Source organism: Lontra canadensis, unplaced genomic scaffold (assembly GCF_010015895.1).
Source record: "Lontra canadensis isolate GAN:19392208 unplaced genomic scaffold, GSC_riverotter_1.0 scaffold106, whole genome shotgun sequence".
Lineage (NCBI taxonomy): Eukaryota > Metazoa > Chordata > Mammalia > Carnivora > Mustelidae > Lontra > Lontra canadensis.
The window spans coordinates 2,961,789-2,984,007 of NW_022631100.1; the positions used below are offsets into that span (position 1 = coordinate 2,961,789).

The 22,219-nt window shown below is 37.7% G+C and overlaps 2 protein-coding genes across 3 annotated transcripts in view; one reads left to right on the forward strand and one right to left on the reverse strand.

The window, feature by feature from the left end:
- The window catches only part of ANKRD45 (ankyrin repeat domain 45), a 51,985-nt gene that overhangs the window by 2,155 nt on the left and 27,611 nt on the right, over positions 1-22,219 (reverse strand). Inside the window, exons 4-6 of one of the 2 annotated variants that reach the window (XM_032838771.1) lie at positions 7,712-7,806; positions 4,729-4,867; positions 1,505-1,941 (exon numbers count right to left, since the gene is read on the reverse strand). In XM_032838771.1, coding sequence (XP_032694662.1) covers positions 1,910-1,941; positions 4,729-4,867; positions 7,712-7,806 — 266 coding nt within the window. In that variant the 3' untranslated portion in view covers positions 1,505-1,909. Of the gene's footprint in view, positions 1-1,504; positions 1,942-4,728; positions 4,868-7,711; positions 7,807-22,219 lie in introns of those variants that run through there. The other variant, XM_032838772.1, reaches the window with a different exon arrangement.
- TEX50 (testis expressed 50) lies at positions 19,445-21,534 on the forward strand. The gene is made up of 2 exons (XM_032838773.1): positions 19,445-19,877; positions 21,011-21,534. Exons 1-2 carry the CDS (start codon positions 19,554-19,556, stop codon positions 21,215-21,217), a joined length of 531 nt encoding a protein of 176 aa, XP_032694664.1. The 5' UTR covers positions 19,445-19,553; the 3' UTR covers positions 21,218-21,534.

Below are 22,219 nucleotides of genomic sequence, written 5' to 3' on the forward strand. Positions count from 1 at the left end.
GTCATGGTGTCGGAGTCCTGGGATCAAACCCCACATCCGGCTCTCAGCTCAGCGGGGAGCCTGCTTCCCCCTCTCCCTCTGCCTGCCTCTCTACCTACTTGCCATCTCTCTCTCTGTCAAATAAATAAATAAAATCTTTAAAAAAAAAAAAAAAGTAAAGGAACCAAGAGCACCTGGGTGGTTCAGTTAAGTGTCTGCCAATGGCTCAGGTCACGATCCCAGCATCCTGGGATTGAGCCCCACATCAGGCTCCCCACTCAGTGAAGAGCCTGCTTCTTCCTCTCCCTCTGCCCCTCCCCCAACCTGTGCTTGTGCTCTCTCTCTCTCTCTCTCTCTCTCATAAATAAATAATTAAAAAAAGAAGAAGTAAGTAAAGGAACCATAATGACATAAAGGTGCCAATCAGGGAATTCCAAAAGATAGCATAACTATATACATTAAAAGGTTTAGGAAGTTTGAAGATAAGGACTGAAAGATAAAGGAGAGAGGGGTTTATTTTGTACCAGAATCTCCCTAAGTACCTCAGTCTCACCTAGGAATCTCTGAAGTGAGATTCAGGAATCCACCCTAATTACCGGGACCACATGCCTGGGAAGTCATGTCATACTCAAGAGCAAGGCTCAGAAAACAGAGAGTTAGAGCAGAAATAGTAAAAATGGCAACTAGCCTTGTCCCAAATTGCTGCAGTGCTTAAAGGTAATGGACTTCTCACAGCAGGAGAAGGACGGAGCAAACACAGAACCACCTCCTCCTTTGTAGGGCTCCCAAAACACCACTGGGCCTACCAGAGGGGGAGTGACCGTTACTGTCCTGTTCTTTTGCTTAAGGCAACTGAAACTCAAGTGCTCATGCATAAAAATGATCTCAAAACTTAAAAATCTGTGACACAAATTGAAAAGTGTTACCAAAAAATCATGGTTGAGAAAGTGTCAACCGACAAGGAATTACTAAATTCCTTATTGCTTTTCTTTCCCCTCTATAAGGAAAAACCAGCTTTCAGGGAAGGACAAAAAAGAAAGTCATAAGGACAACAAATAAATGTGGGTTTTTTTCTTAAACATGTTCTTTCTAGAAAAGTTTTCCACAAAATCAGAATAATGGGAGGTTCAGGGGCTTTCAGATAAACTAGGGAAAAAAAGACATTCCAAATCACTAACATGAAACCAGCAGTGATATTTAAAACCTAAAAAATATAAAACAGAACAGAAAGAAAGATACCATGGAGTCCTGGTAAAATTTCTATATCGCCAAACCTACAGATTAGGATAAATCTAAATATGTGTGTGTGTTTGTGTGTGTGTGTGTGTGGAGAGAGAGAGAGAGAGGGAGAGACCAAGGAGGTAGAAGTTAAAGATAAAGAAACGAGGTTTAACTAACAGACTAAATGCCACCTCACAGGTAAATTTTAATTTGGATGTGAATAGTAATAGCTTATTATTTCATTGCTCTAGAATGGCGTTCTATAGTTTCCTTTTGAGAAAGGAAGAACGAATTTTTCCTAATACATTTTTTTTTTTAAATATAATTCCTCAGTTGAATGGAAATGTCCTGCCTCAGTTACACAGAAAATTGTCAGGTTCTCTGTGCAGACGGGGGGCCTTGCGGAGAGCCTTGGTGAGTGATTTGTACCCACGTGCTCCCTGGAAAGAGCATGTGGGACTCACACGGTCCTGCACTTGTGGCAGAGGCAAGGCCAGAGCGTCTGGATGTAAGCATGCTGAATAGGGTAAAATTTTAAAAAGGGTGATTTAATTTCATACTTAAACCTTTTTATAAAACCCCACATCGATTTTCTTAACTCTAGTTGGTGTATTAAGTTTGCTTTTATAAATACTAGAAGGAAGTGTGGTCTTTCATAAAATACATGTTCAGTAGAAGGTGTGATCTTGACTTCTTTTCTGACCATGGCTTAGGCTACAGATTTGCCACTTTTCACGTGACCTGAAAGGAAGCAGATTTTAAAATTACACTCAATTAGCTTGTTTTATAAAATAAAAATGAAGCCATTTTTAAAAATAATTGGCATGAAATAAATGAGTATGCCCCAGCCTGAACCAGTCATTAATTAAGCCTTGGTGTTATGTCAAGTCAAGAATTTTCCCCTACCCATCTCTCTCTCTTTTTTTTTTTTAATATTTAACGCTATGAGGTCACATTTCCCATAGAGCCGGTATTATTCTTCCTAATTCTGCTATGAATAGAATAACTTTGAATAAGCTGCTTGCCCTCCCTGGTCTTCACTTTCTTCACTGTAAACTGAGGGGGTCATTTCAGAGGTTCCATCAAGACCTAACACTTCTATAACACGAAAGTGTAAGATACTGGGTGCTTGGCGGGCATGTAGGAGACGTGGCGTGAGAGGTGGTCTTCCTGGAAGATGGGAAGGGAAGCAGGGAGAGCTTACGGGCCAGGCTAACGGCAGTGGTGGAACAGAGGGAGACAGTGGGAAGCAAACGGTACCATCAGTAATTCCGGCCTTAGTCATCTCCCTCCTGGATTATGTTGGTCTCACTCTCTCTAATCTCTTCTTCAGCCATTTTATAAGGAAAGCCATATGCTCTCCCCTACTAAATTCCTCTTCTCTGCTGCCCAAAGCTTTTAATGGCAACCCTCTGCCCTGGAAGTAAAGACCAAACTTCCAAGCTTATAATTCAGTACTTTTAATGAAGTGAGCACCGTTAACTTTCCAACTCTGTTTTTTCCTGCCGCTCACAGACTCAAACACAATCAGCCAAATGGATCTTGGCCACTTCTCCATTCCCGTGGTTGAACGTTTCATCATCATACTGGGCTTTCATTCTAGAATTCCCTTCATGTTCCACACTCGCTACCCATTGTCCATTCAGGCAATTCTAATTCTTCCATGATGCTTCCTCTTCATACTTAGGCATCTTTGAACATACACAGCACTGAGTTTAACTTTTCAGGTATGCACGCTCGCTCGCAAACTGGGTGGCGGGCTGCTTACAGACAAGGACAGTGTCAAGCCTCTGTCTCCCTTCAGGGGACTAGGCATGGGCTATGCATAAGCTCTACAGATACTGGGTAAAGACGGCAAGGGATATTCTGCCAGAAGATCTAGATTTGATTGTCTTAACCTTTAAAAAAACCATAGCGCCTTTTGATAAACAAAAAAATCTTAGGTACTGAGTGTTCACATTCAAAAGAATGAGTTCACATCCTATATAAAAAATAACTTAAAATGGACCATAGAGCTAAAAGAAAAGAGCTAAAACTACACAACTCTTACAAAGAAAACAAAGGAGTAAATCTTGGTGCCCTTGGATAAAGCAATGTTTCTTAGACATGACACACACAAGCAACAAAAGGAAAAACGGATAAATTGGACTTCAAACTTAAAGCCTTTTCTGTCTCAAAGAACACAAGAAAATGAAAAGATAATCCACAGAATGGGAGAAAATCTTTGCAAAGCATATATCTGATAAGGGACTTGACTCCACAAAATACATAAAGAACTCTTACACATCAACAATAAAAAGACATCCCAGCTTGAAAATGGACAAAGGATTCAAATAGATACCTCTCCACAGAAAGCATACAAATGGCCAGTAAACACATAAAAAGATGCTTAACATCATCCATAATTAAGGAAATACAAATTAGAACTACATTAAGGTATCACTTTACACCCACTGGGATGGCTAAATTTTTTAAAAAGACAATAACAAATGTTGATGATGATGTGGAGAAAATGGAATCTTCACATATACTGCCTATTGGCAACATTCAGCAGTTCCTCAAATGATTAGGCACAGCCTGGCAATTCTCCCAGGAGAAATGAAAACCAGCAGTCACACAAATTTGTACAGGAAAGTTCACAACATTGTTATTTATAATAGCCAAAAGCATGGAAACTCAAATATCCACCAACTAATGCACGGATAAATTTGAATCCATCCAACAGAATATTATTCAGGAAAAAAAAAGGAACAGTGAAACATGTTCCAGCATGGAGGAACCTTGACAACAATAAGCTAAATGAAAGAATCCAGACACAGAATGCCACAGATTGTATGATTTGTGAAAATGTCCAGAACAGGAAAAACTACAGAAAAAAGGATGATTAGTGGTTGCCGGAGGCTCGTAGGAGGCGGGAGGTGATTGCCAATAGTGTTTTTTTTTGGGGGGGGTGATAAAATGTTCTGAGATTAGATGGTGGTGATGATTATATAACTCTGTGAATACACTGAAAACTGCTGACTTGTACATTCTGAAATGGTGAATTTTATAGTCTAAGAATTATATCCCAATAAGCCTGATATTTTAAAAATTCTTAGGTATGCCTGCCACCAAGATTCTGATAGTGCACCCTCCCCAGGGACAGAAGAGTATTCCCCCAACAGGCTTTACAAAATACAGTTATAAAACTGAAAGTGCTTTTTCAAATTCTGCCACTCTATCTCCTAGGAGGACAAGCCTTGAAAATCAAAGGCACAGTAAATTATGTAAAATTAAACGATGATTAATGGTGACAATAGTAAGATTAGTATTAGACATTCTCTGTAAAAATAATTCAGTTATTATTTTTAGTTATTCTTAATACTGAAACTAGTAACAAACCCAGAGAGTTCATATTTGTATATGTGCTGGTAAAAGGTTAATGGCTATTTAATGAAGATTGTTAAAATCAGAGTATCTCAGAAATAACAATACTGAACCTCATATTCATCTTTTCTGACATTCAAACCATTTTCATGCAAAACTTACGCGGTGTTGCCATTTTTGTGAAGATAGGAGTCACAATATCTTCCAATTGTTGTTTCTGTTCAAAAATCTCGTTAATGGAAGCTTCCAGATTGGTTTCCAACCACTCATTTTTTACACGGCATGCAGTGAGGATGGTATTCTAGAGACAGAAACAAAGAGTTTATTTTCTACTTGTTTATTGGAAAATAAAACTCTGTAGTATCTCGAAACTAGCACTGTGCAACACAATTTTTTAGGATGATGGAAACGTGCTATCTGCATTGTCCAAACCAGTCACCATTTGACATTTATAGCCACTGAGTACTAGAAAAGGGGCTAGTCTGACCGAGGAACTGGATTTTTAATTTGATTTAATTTTAATTAATTCTAACTTAAAACAGCTGCATGTGGCTACTAGTTGCTATGTTGGACACACAGCTCTAACATCAGTGGAATGTCATATATAATAAAACTCATAATCGAGAGTCATGAAGTCTTGGGCCAGTGAATACCCTCTCCCTAATTCTTTAGTTTCAGTGGGCCCTGTGAGAGGAGAAGTGTTTGCAAAGGTTGGAGAAGAACAGATGGATGGTATGACCCAGAGGCAACTAAACAGACAATGCTATTTTATTCCCTCTCAGATGGTTCAGAGGAGAGGAAGTGCAAGAAATTCCAGAAGAGCTCCACCTCACTGAAAACATCTCAGTTTGCACTGCAAAGCTAACTCTGCCCATGCACAGCAAACTGAGGGCGTCTGCTTTAAGATGTTTACTTGGAGGCCCCTGGTGGCTCAGTCAGTTAAGTATCTGCCTTCGTCTCAGGTCATGCATGATCCCAGAGTCCTGGGATAGAGCCCTGCATCAGGCTCCTTGCTCGGCAGGGAGTCTCTTTCTCTCTCTCCTTCTCCCTCTGCCTGCCACTCTGCCAACTTGTGATCTCTGTCTCTCAAATAAATAAATAAAGTCTTAAAAAAATAAGATGTTTACTTGCTTTATGGTTAGTAATAAGAAAGAGAAATGAATGCTTTATTGTATGGCCTGTCCATATTATTAAATAAGCAGTACTACATGTAGACATAGGTAGAATCAAGTGGATTTGAAAAGATGTTCATAATATATTATTAAAAGAAAGAAAAGCAAATTAAGGAATTATATGTAGTTTTAAAAAAAGAATAAAATGTATAGTGTAATCCCACTTATATAAAAACAAAACCTTATAAAACGTATGCACGTTTACGTGTGCGTACATATATTTATAGAAGTGATGGGACAAGTATGGTGAAATTAACACAAGCTTGTTAACAGAACCACAGGGTAAGGTAGTAAGACTGGAAATGGAAGAAAGAAAGTTAAGTTTACTTTAGGCATTTCAATTTTATCCTAATTATTACTACATATACACAGTGTTTTCCAGTTCAAATAACCAAATATTTAAAAATTGAAATTAAAAAAGCTTTTATAGTAACTTGTTAGACAAGGTACTGTCTGTGGCAGGAAATTTTTGTTTCCCAGATCCAATAGCTGGGAATTAGAATCCAATAGATTCTAATAGAATTTTGCCTATATTTTGTTGGTCTCAAAAGAGATTTTTTGTAAAGTGTTTTACAACCACAAGTAAAATGTGTAACTTCTCATGTTCTCAGAGGTGGGGATGTATTACATTTTGAGCAATAGGTAATTCCTTTTCATCAGAATTTTAAGTTACAAGGAACTCACAGAACATCTTGCACAGAAATGCAAGACATAATTTATTTTTATAAAGACTTATTTATTTGAGAGAGAGAGTGCACGCCCAAGCAGGGGGAGGGGCATACAAAGAGAGAGAGAGAATCTCAAGCAGACTCCCCACTAAGTGAGGAGCCCTATGTGGGACTCCATTCCATCACCCTGAGATCACAACCAGAGCTGAAATCAAGTCATCCAACCGAGTGAGCCACCCAGGCATCCCGAGAGAGAGAATTTAAAACCAAAACACATTTCTGGTACCTGGAGCACATTTTCTTATTTTAGTGTATATCCAAAGCAATAAACTACTCTATATGCAGAACTTAGTATATGGTAAATTTGGGAAGTTGGCTTGACAATTAGCTCTCCTTATATTTGTGTATCTTTTTTTACCATTATGTAAACTTTGAATATGAAATATATGTATACAAAGAACCTAAAATATGATAAATATGTAAGTTTTAAAGCAAAACTTAATGAAATGAATAGCAGTAGACACCACTAATCAACAGAATAACCAGAACGTTGCCAGAATGACGCTATTTTGTGCCCTGCCTGTAATTCATCTCCCAATCCTCCTCCAAGAGATAATGACAACCTGTGCTTATAACTTTGTTTTCTTTTTTAATAGTTTTACTCTATACGTAGGTATCCCTAAACAATACAGTTTTATTTTGCTTGGTCTTGAAGTTTATGAAAATCTCTGTAGTCTTTCCTGATTTTTTTTTTCCACTCAACAATACATTTAAAAAATGTATTCAAGTTCAGGAGCCTGGCTGACTCAGTTAAGCACGTGTCTCTTGATTTCGACTCAGGTCATGATCTCAAGATGGTGATCTCAGGGTTGTAAGATTGAGCCTTGCATCAGGATCCCCACTCAGCGTGCAGAGTCTGCCTAAGACTCTGTCTTCCTGTCCCTCTGCCCCGCCCCCTCCCCCCTTGCTCATGCATGCTCATGTTTTCTCTCTCAAAAAATAAATAAATTTATTTTTTTGAAAAAGTATCATGCTATTGAGTGTGATACTTAGTACATACATCTCTATGTCACTCCTTAATACTATTTCATTTAATTTTTATCAGTCTATTTCTTACTAGTAGTTTACTAAGGAAGGAGTAAGGGAAGGAAGGAGGGAGGGAAGAAGGGTAGGAGGAAAGTTGGAAGGAGGGACAAGACAGCAGTAAGGACCACCACCTACCTCTAGAGCATTAGTATAGAAATTAAAGAGGGAAAGCAAAAATCTCAAAAGACTTCAGAATGAACAATAATCATAATGCAGTACCTTGTCATCCTTAAAGAGCTTCCCTGGTCCCTTTTCTGTGTCTGTAACAGCTCCAGAGACCTTTGCAATATATTTTTTCAGAGCCAGCCTTGCCTCTGAAGGAATAGGACAATAAAATGTACAACAGTAAGACAAAGACTAAAAAATACAGTCAATTATTTACAAGATACTATTATATATCTGGAGTTTATAAAGACTATGTAATAGAATGGGCACCTGGGTGGCTCAGTTGGTTAAGTGTCTGCCTTCAGCTCAGGTCATGATCTTGGGATCCCGTGATTGAGCCCCATATTCCGTCCCCTGCTCAGTGAGGAATCTGCTTCTTCCCCTACATCTTGCCCCTTTCCCCCTGGCCCATTCTCTCTCTCTTGCTTGCTCTCTCTCTCTCAAGTAAAGTAAAAAATTTTAAAAAAATGTGTGTAGGAGATTTGTTAAGGTTGTTTCATTGAATTTCAAGATAGATAATACTTAACTAGCATAACACTTTGGGACATTCATTGTGTTCCTAAAATTATGCTAAAATTCTGAAGACAAATAAATATAAAATGTGACACCTAATCCTAAAAAGACTATATTCCATTAAAAAATCTACTCTAGAGAAAGGAACAAAAATTCATTTCCAATAAATAAGCTGTCACTTGCTTTTACCCTTTGTGGTCCTTCAAAATAAACTCAAAAATAGTTTTTCTCTTTTTAAAATATTTATTTATTTAAGTAATCTCTACACCCAACATGAGGCTCAAACCCATGACCCTGAGATCAAGAGTGGCATGCTCCTCCAACTGAGCCAGCCAGGCACCCAGATTTTCTTTCTTTCTTTCTCTCTCTCTCTCTTTCTTTCTTTCCTTCTTTCAAGTGTTTAAAATAATTCCATTCACTATAACACCCATAGTAAAGTCATCACAAAATCTGCAAAACCTGTTTGAATAAAATTACACCTTGAGAGAAATAAAAGACTCAAATAAATGGAAAGGTTTACCACATTCCTAGATGGAACAACTGAATATTGCAAATTGTAGATAAGCCCCAAATTAATTTGAAGCTTGGTGTATTTACCTTCTGTGGCTGCTATAACAAATGGCCACAGATTTTGATGGCTTACAACAACACAAATTTATTCTCTCACACTTCTGGAATCCAGAAGTTTAAAATTGGTATCAGTGGGCTAAAGTCAAGGTGTTGGGCTGATTCCTTCTGAGTGACCTAAGAGGAAGACCCATTTTCTTGCCCTAGTGATAGCTTGTATCCATGACCGGTGGCTCTTTCCTCCATCTTCAAAGCACATTAGGTCTCACCTTGATAATCCAGAATAATCTCCCCATGCTTGACTGAAGGATCTACAAAATCCATTTTGCCATGTGAAATAACATTCACAGTTTCCAGGTATAAGCACCTAGATATGTTTGTAGCCATTTTTCAGCTCATCACAGCCTGCCCTAAAATTCATATCTATCCCACATGCAAAATACATTTACCTCATCCCAACATCCAAAAATCTCAACACATTACAACATCAACCCAATGTCCAAATGTTCATCTAAAATATCAACTCAGAAGTCTTAAATCTCATTGTCTAAATCATCTAAACTAGCTAGGGGTGAAACTTTGGTGTGATCCATCATCCTGGAATAAAATTCCTCTCTATCTACAGACTTGTGAAACTAGAAATCAAGTTCTCTACTCCCAAAACACAATGGTGGGACAGACGCAGTGTAAGAGTTGTAGACACTGCCATTCAGAAAGGGAGGAAGTGGAAGGAAAACAGGAGTCACCAGGCCCACGCAATTTTGGAATCCCAGAGGGCAAATCCTATTAGATGTCAAGACCTAGGAGTAATCCTATGTGGCAGAAGGTTCCATCCTCTTGGCCTGCGCTCCAGACTGAGTCATTTTTTTTAGGAAAGGTAGCACGTGTTCACAGCTGAATAGCCTCATCAGTCTGTTTCCTGCCTGCAGGGTTTTGGGAGTCCCGCAGCCTTTTCCCTTTTTTTTTCCTTTCAAGATTTTATTTATCTATTTGAGAGAGAGAGAGAGAGAGAGAGCACAATCAGGGGGAGCGGCAGAGGGAGAAGGAGAAGCAGACTCCCCACTGAGCAGGGAGCCTGATGACACGATGCGGGGCTCGATCCCAGAACCCTAAGATCATAAACTAAGCCAAAGCCAGATGCTTAACCAACTGAGCCAGCCAGGCACCCCAAACAGCCTTTTTACTTTTTGTTTTCTCATCTCCCTTTGTTCAAACTGACAATGCTCCTATTGGTATGACATCCTCAAAAACCTCATGAGTCTCCCTGCAAGCCACAGAGACTCATTACGTTAAACAACCATGGGTCCTTCTTAGATAATCTTATTTCTATTTCTGGCTTCTGCTAAGATGCTAAGATGGCTGAGGGAAACCATGTGTAACACACCCAGTCTCTTCGGGACCCACAAAACACTGTTCCGCCACATCCTTGCTTTTTCTCCAGAGAACACTTTCCTAACAGTGAATCTCCTAATTGTAGCACTTTTGCTACCTGGATAGGCTGAGAATTTCCCAAGTCATCAAGTCCCATTTCTCTTTTACATAACAGTTTTTTTTTCCCTCAGTATATCTTTCCCCTCTCACATTTTACTATAAGCAACAAGAAGAAACCAGGTCATGCCTTCAACACTTTGTTTGGAAATCCCTTTAGCGAAAGGTCCAAGTTCCCCACTTACAAATTCTGCTTTTGATATACGGACAGGACACAATTCAGCCAAGCTTTCTGCCATGTTTGTCTTTCCTCCGTTTTCCAATAACATGAGCCCTAACCAGCAGCATCTCTACTGTCTGTGTTTCTATCAACAGTCCGCTCAAGGCAATCTAAGCTTTTTCTATTTTGCACCTCAAAATTCTTCTATCTACTCACTACCCAATTCCAAAGCTGCTTCCATGTTTTTAGATATTTTTTATAGCTGTACCTTAATTCCAGGTACCAAAATCTGTCTTAGTTTTCCATGGCTGCTATAATAAATTATCACAGACTTGATGGCGTAAGACACAATGTATTCTTTTACATTTCTGGGTGCCAGAAGTCTGAATTGACTTCACTGGACTAAAGTCAAGCACAGACAGGGCTGACTCCTTCTAAAGTCCTGAGGGGGAAAAACTATTCCTTGTCTTTTTCAGCTTCTAGTAATTTTCTGTTTTCCTTAGATTGTGGTCCCTCCCAACACCTTCAAAGTACATCATGCCATTCTCTGCTTCCAGTCACATCACCTTCTCCTCTTCATGTCAAATATCTATTTCCTTCTTTTAAGGACACTTGTGATTACATTTAGGGTCCACCCGGAGAATCCAGGATAATCTCTCAATCTCAAAATCCTTAATCATATCTGTGAAGTCCATTTTGCCCTATAACATTTATGGACTCCAGTTAATGACCTGGATATATTTGGGGGCCATTATCCAGCCTACCATGATCATCATACAGTCTCATGAAAGTCCATATGGGAGCTTTTGAGAGATTTAAAAAGATCACTATACAGAGAACGATGGAAACAGGATAGGGGGACTATAGGCTCATCTTGTCCCACAAACACAAGTAGATAATGATCATCCTAAATTTCCCAGAAATGAACCTGAACAAATTCTACAACTAAAGTGAGAGAGGAAGACACACAGAAGAGGAAGAAGAAGAAGAGGAAGAGGAAGAAGAAGAAGAAAATAAGAAAGGAGATGGTGGTGAAGAAGGAAGAGGGGGAGGAGGGGGAGAGGGAGGAGGCAGCAGAGACTTAAACAAAGTGCCAAGATGGAAGAATTCAGACCATATGAAAGACTAAGATAAGGTTATGGATAGAGATCTAGATGAAACAAATATAAGTAATGTGCCTGATGGAGAATTTAAGGCATCATAAGGATACTCTCTGAATTTGAGAAAAGAATGGAAGACTTCAGGAAGACCATCACACAGAAATAATAGAGTTTAAAAGAATCTGTCAGAAATGAAATTTCAATAACAGATTAGAAATGGGCTTGAGGCAATGAACACCAGGCTGGAAGAAAAGGAAGAATAAATTAGCAATACAGAAGACAAAATAATGGAAAACAAGGAAGCTGGACAAAAGAGATAATGAATTATGGAACATGAGAATAGACTTAGGGAACTGGGTGACTTCATCAAAAGTAATAACATTTGTATTATAGGAGTCCCAAAAGAAGAAGAGAGAAAAGGGGGCAGAAAATTTATTTGAAGAAATAATAGCAAAAAAATTCCCTAATCTGGGGAAGGAAACAAATATCCAGATCCAAGAGACACAAAGAACTCCCATCAAAATCAACCAAAGTAGGCCAACACCAAAAATACTGTAACTAAATTTGCAAAATATAGTGATAAAGAAAAAAATCTTAAAAGCAGCAAGACAAAAGAAGTCCTTAACTTACAAGGGAAGACCCATAAGGCTGGCTGCAGATTTCTCAAGAAAAACACGACAAGCCAGAAGGGAGTGACATGACATATTCAAAGTGCTGAATGGGAAAAATCTGTAGCCAAGAATATTCTACCCGGCAAGGCCATCATTCAGAAGAGAAGGAGAGAAAAAAGAGTTTCCCAGACAAAAAAAAACTAAATCAGCCCTGCAAGAAATATTAAAAGGGACTCCTTGAGTAGAAAGGAAAGACCAAAAGTGACAAAGACAAGAAAGGAACAGAGAACACTTCCCGAAACAATGACAAAACAAATAATAAAATGGCACTAAGTACATATCTATCAATAATTATTCTGGGTGTAAATGGACTAAATGTTCAAATCAAAAAACACAGAGTAAAAAAACAAACAAACATCTATATGCTGCTTACATGAGACTCATTTTTTACCTGCAGATTGAAAGTGAAGGGATAGAGAACCATTTATCATGCTACTGGATGTCAAAAGAACACCAGAGTAGCAATAATTTTATAGGAAAACTAGACTTTAAAATGAAGACTGTAACAGAGATAAAGAAGGGTATTATATCATAATAAATGGGATAATCCAACAAGAAGATCTAATAATTATAAATATTTATGCATCCAGTATGGGAACACTCAAATACATTAAATAATAAAGAAACATAAAAGACCTAATTGATAATAATACAATAATAGTAGGGGACATTAACACCCCACTTATATCAATGCATACATCATCTAAACAGAAAATCAACAAAGAGATAATGGCTTTGAAGGACACACTGGACCACATGGACTTAACAAATATATTCAGAACATTCCATCCTAACCAGCAGAGTACATATTCTTTTCAAGTGCACATGGGATGGTCTCCAGACCAGATCACATACTAAGTCACAAATCAGGCCTCAACAAGTACAAAAAGACTGATCATACCATCCATATTTTTTGATCATTTTTTGAAGTCAACCACAAAAAAAAAAAAAAATTTTTTTTTGAAAAGTCCACAAATACATGGAGCTTAAACAACATGCTCCTAACAATGAATGTGTTAACCAGGAAATCAAATAAGAAATAAAAAATACATAAAAACAAATGAAGATGAAAACAAAATGGTCCAAAAGGTTTGGGATGCAGCAAAAGTGGTCACAAGAGGGAAGTATATAGCAATACAGGCCTACCTTAAGAGGCAAGAAAAATCTCAAATAAACAACCTAAACTTACACCTAAAGGATAGAAAGGACAAAAAAAAAAGAGCTCAAAACCAACAGAAGAAAGGAAAAAAAAAAAATTAAAAATAAATATATAAAAAACAAAAAAAAAAAAAAAAAAACAATGGAAAGATTAATGAAACTAGGAGCTGGTTCTTTGAAAGAATTAACTAACTTGATAAGCCCCTAGCCACACTTATCAAAAAGAAAAGAAAAAGGACCCAAATAAAATCACGCACAAGAGAGGAGAAACAACAACCAACACCACAGAAATACAAACAATCATAAGAGAAGATTATGAAAAACTATGTGCCAACAAACTGGACAGCCTAGAAGAAATGGATAAATTCCTAGAAACTTATAAACTACCAAAACTGAAACAGGAAGAAATAGAAACTTGAACAGACTGATAACCAGCAAAGAAACTGAATCAATAATAAAAATCAATAATAAAAATCTCCCAACAAACCAAAGTCCAGGGCCAGACGGCTTCACAGACAAATTCTACCAAATATTTAAAGAAAAGTTAACATCTATTCTTCTCAAACTATTACAAAGAATAGTTTTGAAATTCATTCTATGAGGCCAGCAATACCCTGATACCAAAACCAGAAAAAGACTCCCCTAAAAAGAAAACTACAGGCCAATATCCCTGATGAACATGGATGCAAAAATTCTCAACAGCAAACTGAACCCAACAGTACATTAAAAGAATCATTCACCAATCATGGCCTCATAGAATGATTTTGGATATTTTTCTTCCTTTTCTATTTTTTGGAATAGTTTGAGAAGAATATGTATTAGCTGTTCTTTAAATGTTTGGTGGAATTGTCTGTGAATAAAGGAAGTGGGGTTTATTCCTGGGCTGCAAGCATGGTTCAATATTCACATATCAATTTGATGCACCACATTAATAAAAGAAAGGATAAGAACCATATGACCCTTTCAATAGATGCAGAAAAAGTATTTGACAAAGTACAACATCCATTCATGACAAAAATTCTCAACAAAGTAGGGTTAGAAAGAACATATGTCAGCATAATAAAGTCCATATATGAAAAACCCACAACTAATATTATTCTGAATGGGGAAAAAAAAACAGAGCTTTTCCTCCATGGTCAGGAACAAGACAGGGATGTCTACTCTCACCACTGTTATTCAACCTAATACTGGAAGTGCTAGCCACAGCAATCAGACAACAAAAAGAAATGAAAGGAACCCAAATTGGCACAAAAGAAGCCAAACTTTCACTATTTGCAGATGACATAATACTCTATATAGAAAACCCAAAAGACTGCACCAAAAATCTGTAGAACTGATACACAAAATCTGTAAAGTCACAGGTTACAAAAACAACATAAAGAAATCTGTTGCATTTCTTTTTTTCCCCCCTTTTATTTTTTTATAATCATTTTTTAAAATTTATTTTCAGCATAACAGTATTCATTGTTTTTGTACCACACCCAGTGCTCCATGCAATCCGTGCCCTCTCTAATACCCACCACCTGGTTCCCCCAACCTCCCACCCCCCCACCTCTTCAAACCCTTCAGATTGTTTTTCAGACAATCTGTTGCATTTCTATATACCAATAATGAAGAACCAGAAAGACAAATTAAGACATTGATCCCATTTACAATTATATTAAAAACCATAAAATATCTAGGAATAAATCTAACCTAAGAGGTGAAAGAGCAGTGCTCTGAAAACTATAAAACACTGATGAAAGAGATGAATATGAAAAACAAAGAAATGGGAAAGCATTCCATGTTTATGGATTAGAAGAACAAATATTGTTAAAATTTCTATACTACCCAAAGTGATCTACATATTTAATGCAATCCCTACCAATAGTATTTTTCACAGAGCTAGAACAAATAATCCTAAAATTTGTATAAAACCACAAAAGACCCCACATAGCCAAAGCAACCTTGAAAAAGAAAAGCAAAGCTGGAGGCATCACAATTCTGAGTTCAGGTTATATAACAAAGCTGTAGTGATCAAAACAGTATGGTACAGGCACAAAAACAGACACATAGATCAATGGAACAGAATAGAGAGCCCAGAAATGAACCCACAACTATAGGGTTAATTTATCTTCAATAAAGCAGGAATTAATAGCCAATAGAAAAGAGTCTCTTCAACCAATGCTGTTGGGAAAACTGGACAGCAACATGCAAAAGAATGAAATTGAACCACTTTCTTACACCATACACAAAAATAACTTCAAAATAACTGTCACCTAAATGTGAGACAGGAAACTACTAAAATCCTAGCAGAGAACACAGGCAGTAATCTCTTTGACATCAGCCACAGCAAATTCTTTCTAGATATGTCTCTGGAGGTAAGGAAAACAAGAGCAAAAACAAAGGATTGGGACTTCATCAAAATAAAAAGCTTCTGCACAGAGAAGGAAACAAACTACAAAACTAAAAGTCAACCTGTGGAATGGGGGACAATAATTGCAAATTACATCTCTGATAAAGGGATAGTATCCAACATATATAAAGAACCTATACAACTCAGCACTCAATAAACAAATAATCCAATGAAAAAATGGGTAAAAGACATGGAGAGACATTTTTTCTAAAGAAGATATCCAGCTGGCCAACAGACACATGAAAAGATGTTCCACATCACTCATCATCAGGGAAATACAAATCAAAACTACACTGAGATATCACCTCACACCTGTCAGAATGGCTAAAATAAAAAACACAAGAAACAACAGGTATTGATGAGGATGTGGAGAAAGGGGAGCCCTCTTGCACTGCTGGTAGGAAGGCAAACCAGGGCAGCCACTGGGGCAAGTATGGAGAATCCTCAAAGAGTCAAAACTAGAACCACTCTACAATTCAGCAATTGCAGCGCTATGTGTTTACCCAAAGAATACAACAACACTAATTCAAAGGATATGTGCGCCCTGATGTTTATAGCAGCACTATCTACAACAGCCAGACTACAGAAAGAGCCCAAGTATCCATCAACTGAAGGACATCTATACATAAAATGGAATATTACTTAACCTTAAAAAAGAATGCAATCTTGCCATTTGCAAGGATGTGGATGGAGCTAGAGAGTATTATGCTAAGCAAAATAAGTCAATCAGAAAAAGACAAATACTATATGATATTGCTCCTATGAGGAATTTAAGAAAAAAAGTAAAGGAGTAAAGGGGAAAAAAAGAGGGGGGGCACACTAAGAAACAGACTCTTAACTATAGAGAACAAACTGATGGTTATGGCGGGGGCTGGGTGAAATACGTGATGGAGATTTAGGAGGGCACTTGTTGTGATGAGCACTGGGTGTGGTGTGGAGGTGTTGAATCACTAAATTGTGTATCTGAAACTAATATTACACTGTATGGTAATTAACTGGAATTGAAATAGAAACTCAAAAAAATTCACTATAATACTCAACTGTGTCATCTCTACTACCTAACAAACTCCTAAGCTTCATTTGTCTATCTGTAAAGTGGACATAATAAGAGAGGTCAAATTCAGACCCATGTCTGGAATAGTTTTTTGGGGTTTTGTTTGTTTGTTTATTTCTTCAGTAGGTTCCGTGCTGGGCTCAACACAGGGCTTGAATGCACAACCCTGAGATCAAGACCCGAGCCAAGATCAAGAGTTGGACACTCAATGGACTGAGCCACCCAGGTGCTCCAGGAATTGTATTAATGTACAGGGACCAATTAACTAGTATCCTTGCTTTCAGCCCTTCACAGCTTCAAACTCATCATTCATGCTACAAGCAAAATTAATACCCTGAACTGGAATCCAAGGTCTAGGATTTTGGCTACACTATTCGGGTAACTTGGAGTCAGTGGTAGTTCCAGAATTCCAATACAGGATGGAGGAATTAGAAGACAGGACTAAAGAACTTGTCATGAAACTGCATTTGTATAATAAGTGCACTGATTTTACCAAAAGCATGTGTTTATTTGGGGTGGTTTGGTAGAGAAAGGAGCATCCTCTTAATACCACCTATGTAAGGCATTCAGGCTGCTATGGCAAAACATCACTGGCTGGGTAGATTATAAACAACAGAAATTCATTTCTCAAAGTTCTGGAGACTGAGAAATCCAAGATCAAGGCACCAACATGGCTGCAGTCTGAGGAGAGCCCTCTTCCTTTGTAGCTGGCATCTTCTCACTATGCCTTCATGTGGTGGAGGGGGCCAGGATGCTCTGTGAGAACGCTTACAAGGGCACTAATCTTATTCGTGAGGGTTCCACCTAAAACTATTACACTGGGCATTAGCATCCAACATATGAGTTGGGGGTGGGAGAGACACAAACATTTAGACCACAGTAATACCTCTAAGTTTTGTCTATAAAAGGGAAGTATTATAGTACAGTCCTCACAGAATTGTCATAAGAACTAAACAAAGTGTACTATGATGCATGCAAGTGTCTTGGTGCAGTGCCTGGGACAGAGTAAAGCACTAGGTAAGTTTATTATGATGTCACTCCTCTCCTCAAAATTCTCTAAATGACCCCCCTACAGACTACTGAATAAAACACAGATCCCTCCAACACCCATCTAGCCACAAACTACCTGCCTAGCTTCATCCCTTCCAGCATTCATCCAGAGAGTTTAACCATTATTTACAGGGCAATATCCCCGCCTGCCAACCTCACTCTCAGTTCTTCAGGTCTCTGCTCAGACATTTGCCTATCAGAGAGGCCTTTCCGGCTCGCCCTCTCTAAGGGAATGCACACTCACTCATTCCCTTACTGGCGACTTCATAACCCCCTTGCTGCTCTACTTTTCTTAAAAGCACTCCATAAATTTATAGATTTTGACATAAATTTCTGGGTCTTCCTCCTGGAAAGTAAATGTCAGGAACATAAAGATTCTGTTTTGTGCCAAGTTGTACATATATTCTCAGGTCCTGAAGAGTATTTAGCACATAGAGGTACTCGATAAATATTTATTATATGAATGTTGACATAGAATTTATTATGTTTCCTCAACCTAAGATGCCCTCTCGACATTGCCATCTTCCAAAATTTTACTCATTTTTTAAAAAGATTTTATTTATTTATTTTACAGACAGATATCACAAGTAGGCAGAGAGATAGGCAGAGGGTGAGGGGGAAGCAGGCTCCCCACTGAGCAGAGCGCCTGATCCCAGGAAGCTGAGATCATGACCTGAGTCGAAGGCAGAGGCTTAACCCACTGAGCCACCCAGGCGCCCCCAAAATTCTATTCATTCTTCAAAGCTGACTCAAATACTCTTCTGTGAAACTTCTGATTCTCCCAAGAAGAGCTCATTGCTCTCTCAACCGTTACATGATTATAATTTGAGTTAGCTCTCATTTTAGTCTGTCTTATAATTTTTCTGATCTTATTTTTTGCCTCTATCTCTAGACTGTAAGCTTTTTAAAGGCAGGATCTATGTCATATCTTTTTATCATACTCCACTCCAAATTCCCCACCCCTCACTCACTATCAGACAGTACCACATTGCTGCCACAGGGACATAATTTAAAAGAGGGTTGGAACTCAATTTTTGCTTAGCTATTTGAAGGGAAGAGTGAAAAAACAGAGTGAAGAAAAAAAAAAAAAAACAGAAGCAGATGCTAAATTGTGTGGAAGGGTATGGCTCTAGCAACTTTTTAAGGAGATCTAAAACTGCCATACCTCAGAAGGCTTGGAAGAGATATAAGTAAATTATTTCCATGAAAATCTGTTAATGTGATTACAGAAGTTATTAGCAAGCAAAAATTAGGAAAGTTTTCATTTTTCAGGAAAGGGAAAAAGTCTAAAACAATCTGATGAAAAGCAAGGAAAAACATCCCTAAGAAACCCAGTAGGGAAGTCGGGCTGGCTCAGTTGGTGGAGCATGTAACTCTTAATCTTGGGGTTGTGAGTTCAAGTCCCATGCTGGGTGTAGAGATTACTTAAAAATACAATCAAGAAAGAAAGGAAGAAAGGAAGAAAGGAAGAAAGGAAGAAAGAAAGGAAGAAAGAAAGAAAGAAAGAAAGAAAGAAAGAAACCCAGTAATTGGCTGGATGGCACCTTTTTGTTCTCATGTGGTCCTTTATGACATCACTGAATCTAACTGAATCACTATGGCTGATGATGTTATAATGGTCATCAGTGTATATTATGCTGACGATGCTTCCAGTGGAGCACCATATTAACTGATCCCAGAGTGATTCTGCTCTGTGACCAATTTTTTGGCTGTAGATTTTTTTTTTCCCAATTAAGAAAGATGTCCATTCAAGGACCATCCCTAACTTTTTCTCTGTTGTTTATCTGCTTCCTTAGGGAGAGCTGCTGCATTTGTGATGGAACTATCTGGACAAAGGTTGGATGGGAGATTTTTCCAGAAGAAATGCATTATCTGAAAGTTAAGCCTTCTCCGTCTCACTGTCTACCTTACCCTCTGGACAAACTATGTTGCAGTTTTGCTAATATGGATCTATTTCAGGGTTCTTTACATCTCATTTATATTTTAGTACAAGCTCTCTTTTTAATACTGTCTGTTTTATCTGTGCATTACCTGTGGATGAAATGGAAAAAACACCAAAAAAAGGTGAATTAGTGATGCAAATAGTAATAATTCTAAATACCATAGACTTTAAAACACAAGATTATCAGCTTCTTTGAGGGAACGTATCATGTCTTATTCCTCTTTGTAACATCTCCTTGCTCCCACCACTCACCCCCAAATATGTAGTACATTGTCTTGCACATATTTGGGGTTCAATAATGTGTATTGAATTAGAAAGTCTTTAAAATAATCTAGTTCATCCTCTCTCAAGTTACAAAATACATCAGGAAGATAATGAGCTACAATGAGTAGAATTGTTAAGAGATGAAGTTACCTGTTTGGGCCCATAGGTTAGTCACTCAATCTTTGCTGTCTTCACCCATAAATGAAGTGTCTCGACAAGGGATCTGTAAAGTCCCTTGAAGACCTACCTAAGAAAGCTAAGTATGTCAAAGTTGTCATGTATTATTTTTTCTTTTTTAAATAGACTGCAAACTCATTTCTAAGGTAAGGATAATATTCTGGGAAATGGTGCTCTTAACCTAATTTCCCACTTTGCCAATGGAACTGTATTTTGAGGCAATCTTAAAAGCTCATTGACTGGGGCACCTGGGTGGCTCAATGGGTTGGGCCTCTGCCTTCGGCTCAGGTCGTGATTTCAGGGTCCTGGGATCGAGCCCCGCATCGGGCTCTGCTCAGCAGGAAGCCTGCTTCCCCCACCCCCTACCTGCCTCTCTGCCTATTTGTGAGCTCTCTTTCACTGTGTCAAATAAATAAAATCTTTTTTTAAAAAAAGTTCATTGACTTTCACAACAATTAGGTATTTATGACATTACTAGGATTTGATTGCATTATATGTTGATGCACATTGATGATATGTTAGTAAAGGAAAATATTCTATTAATATTCAAGTAATTTCTTTCAGCAGAATGCTCTAACCATAAAAAGCACATATTAAATGCTCGCTGATCATGATAATGATCACTGTAATCTTAGATGATATACAAAAGAGCATTTCTTCTGCACTTACACCTTTCTTTTATAGTAACCTTTCTTTTGTATAGATAAATCATATGTAGTGTTTAGAGTTTAAGTGTACATATCCAGAAAACAAATGTAATTTGAATTACAGTAGGAAAAAAAATCTGTAATATCATCTGTCTGTCTTTTTTTAGCTGAAAAAACGAGCCTCCTCAGATACATTTGTTAAGGACCTGGAAAATCCGTCCATCTATGACATTGATCAAATACTCTGCCGGCTGGTGGCCACAACATCAATGATGACCAAGTACCTGAATCAGATGTCCCAGCATATTCCAGCTAAGAAAGTCAAGTACCGAAAACTGAAGAAGAGGAGTGAAGAAGGAGCCAGAGGATACTAGACCCATCTGTATGCTAATGTAGCCCAGTCCAACATGGAGGTTACATAAGAAATCTGTTGAAACAACTCATGCAAGGATAAAAATGGTTCTTTGAGAGCCTTTGTAATTTTTTTTTGTCACATACTTTACTGAACCTTTCCAAAGAAGTATGGGTTGAAAAATTACTTTTGTTAAAAAGGCATCCATACTTACTAGAAAAAGATTGTATACAATTACTTCTTCATATTTGTGTTTTTTCCTTTTAGTGTATTAGATTATTAATCATTAACCAATATATAGAATAGAATCTTGATTAAGTATTTCAATAAATCTGATTAAAAAAATATTTGTGGGGTGCCTGCGTGATTCAATTGGTTAAGTGTCTGACTCTTAATCTCAGCTCAGGTCTTGATCTCAGGGTCATGAGATCAAGCCCCATATTGGGCTCCACCCTGGGTATGGAAAGCTACTTTTAATTAATTAGTTAGTTAGTGATTTTTTTCTCACTTTCTTGAGTAGATTTTTTTGGCCACACAGAGACTTTTAGGTTCCCATCTCAGATTGCTGAAATAGTATGGAAATGTTAAGAAATAGGATAATTTTTTAAAGTATAAATTTTTCCATTTTCATTATGAGAAATGATTAAGTATCAACATTTTTAAAATTTCAGGCTTTGGTTGATAAGATACCTCAATTTTTAGAAAGTATTCTGGGCTTTTGTTGATCAGCCACCTCAATTTTTATAAGTATGGTTACCATATTTTCAAAAAAAACTGGGAGACCTGAGACCAGGATAGAAGATTTGATTTAAAACATGTTGAAAAATGCCAGAAAAACATGCCAGCTCTGTAACATACCTCCCATCAATATAAGGGGGAGGGGAAAAAAAAAAAACTTTTAAAACTTTTAAAAAACAATTCTCGAAGCAGTAATATATAACTCTACAGTCTTTACAAGTAACAGAATAGTGCCTGCTCTGGGTCATTGTGGATTATTAAAAGTTTATGAGTCCACTTTCCAGAC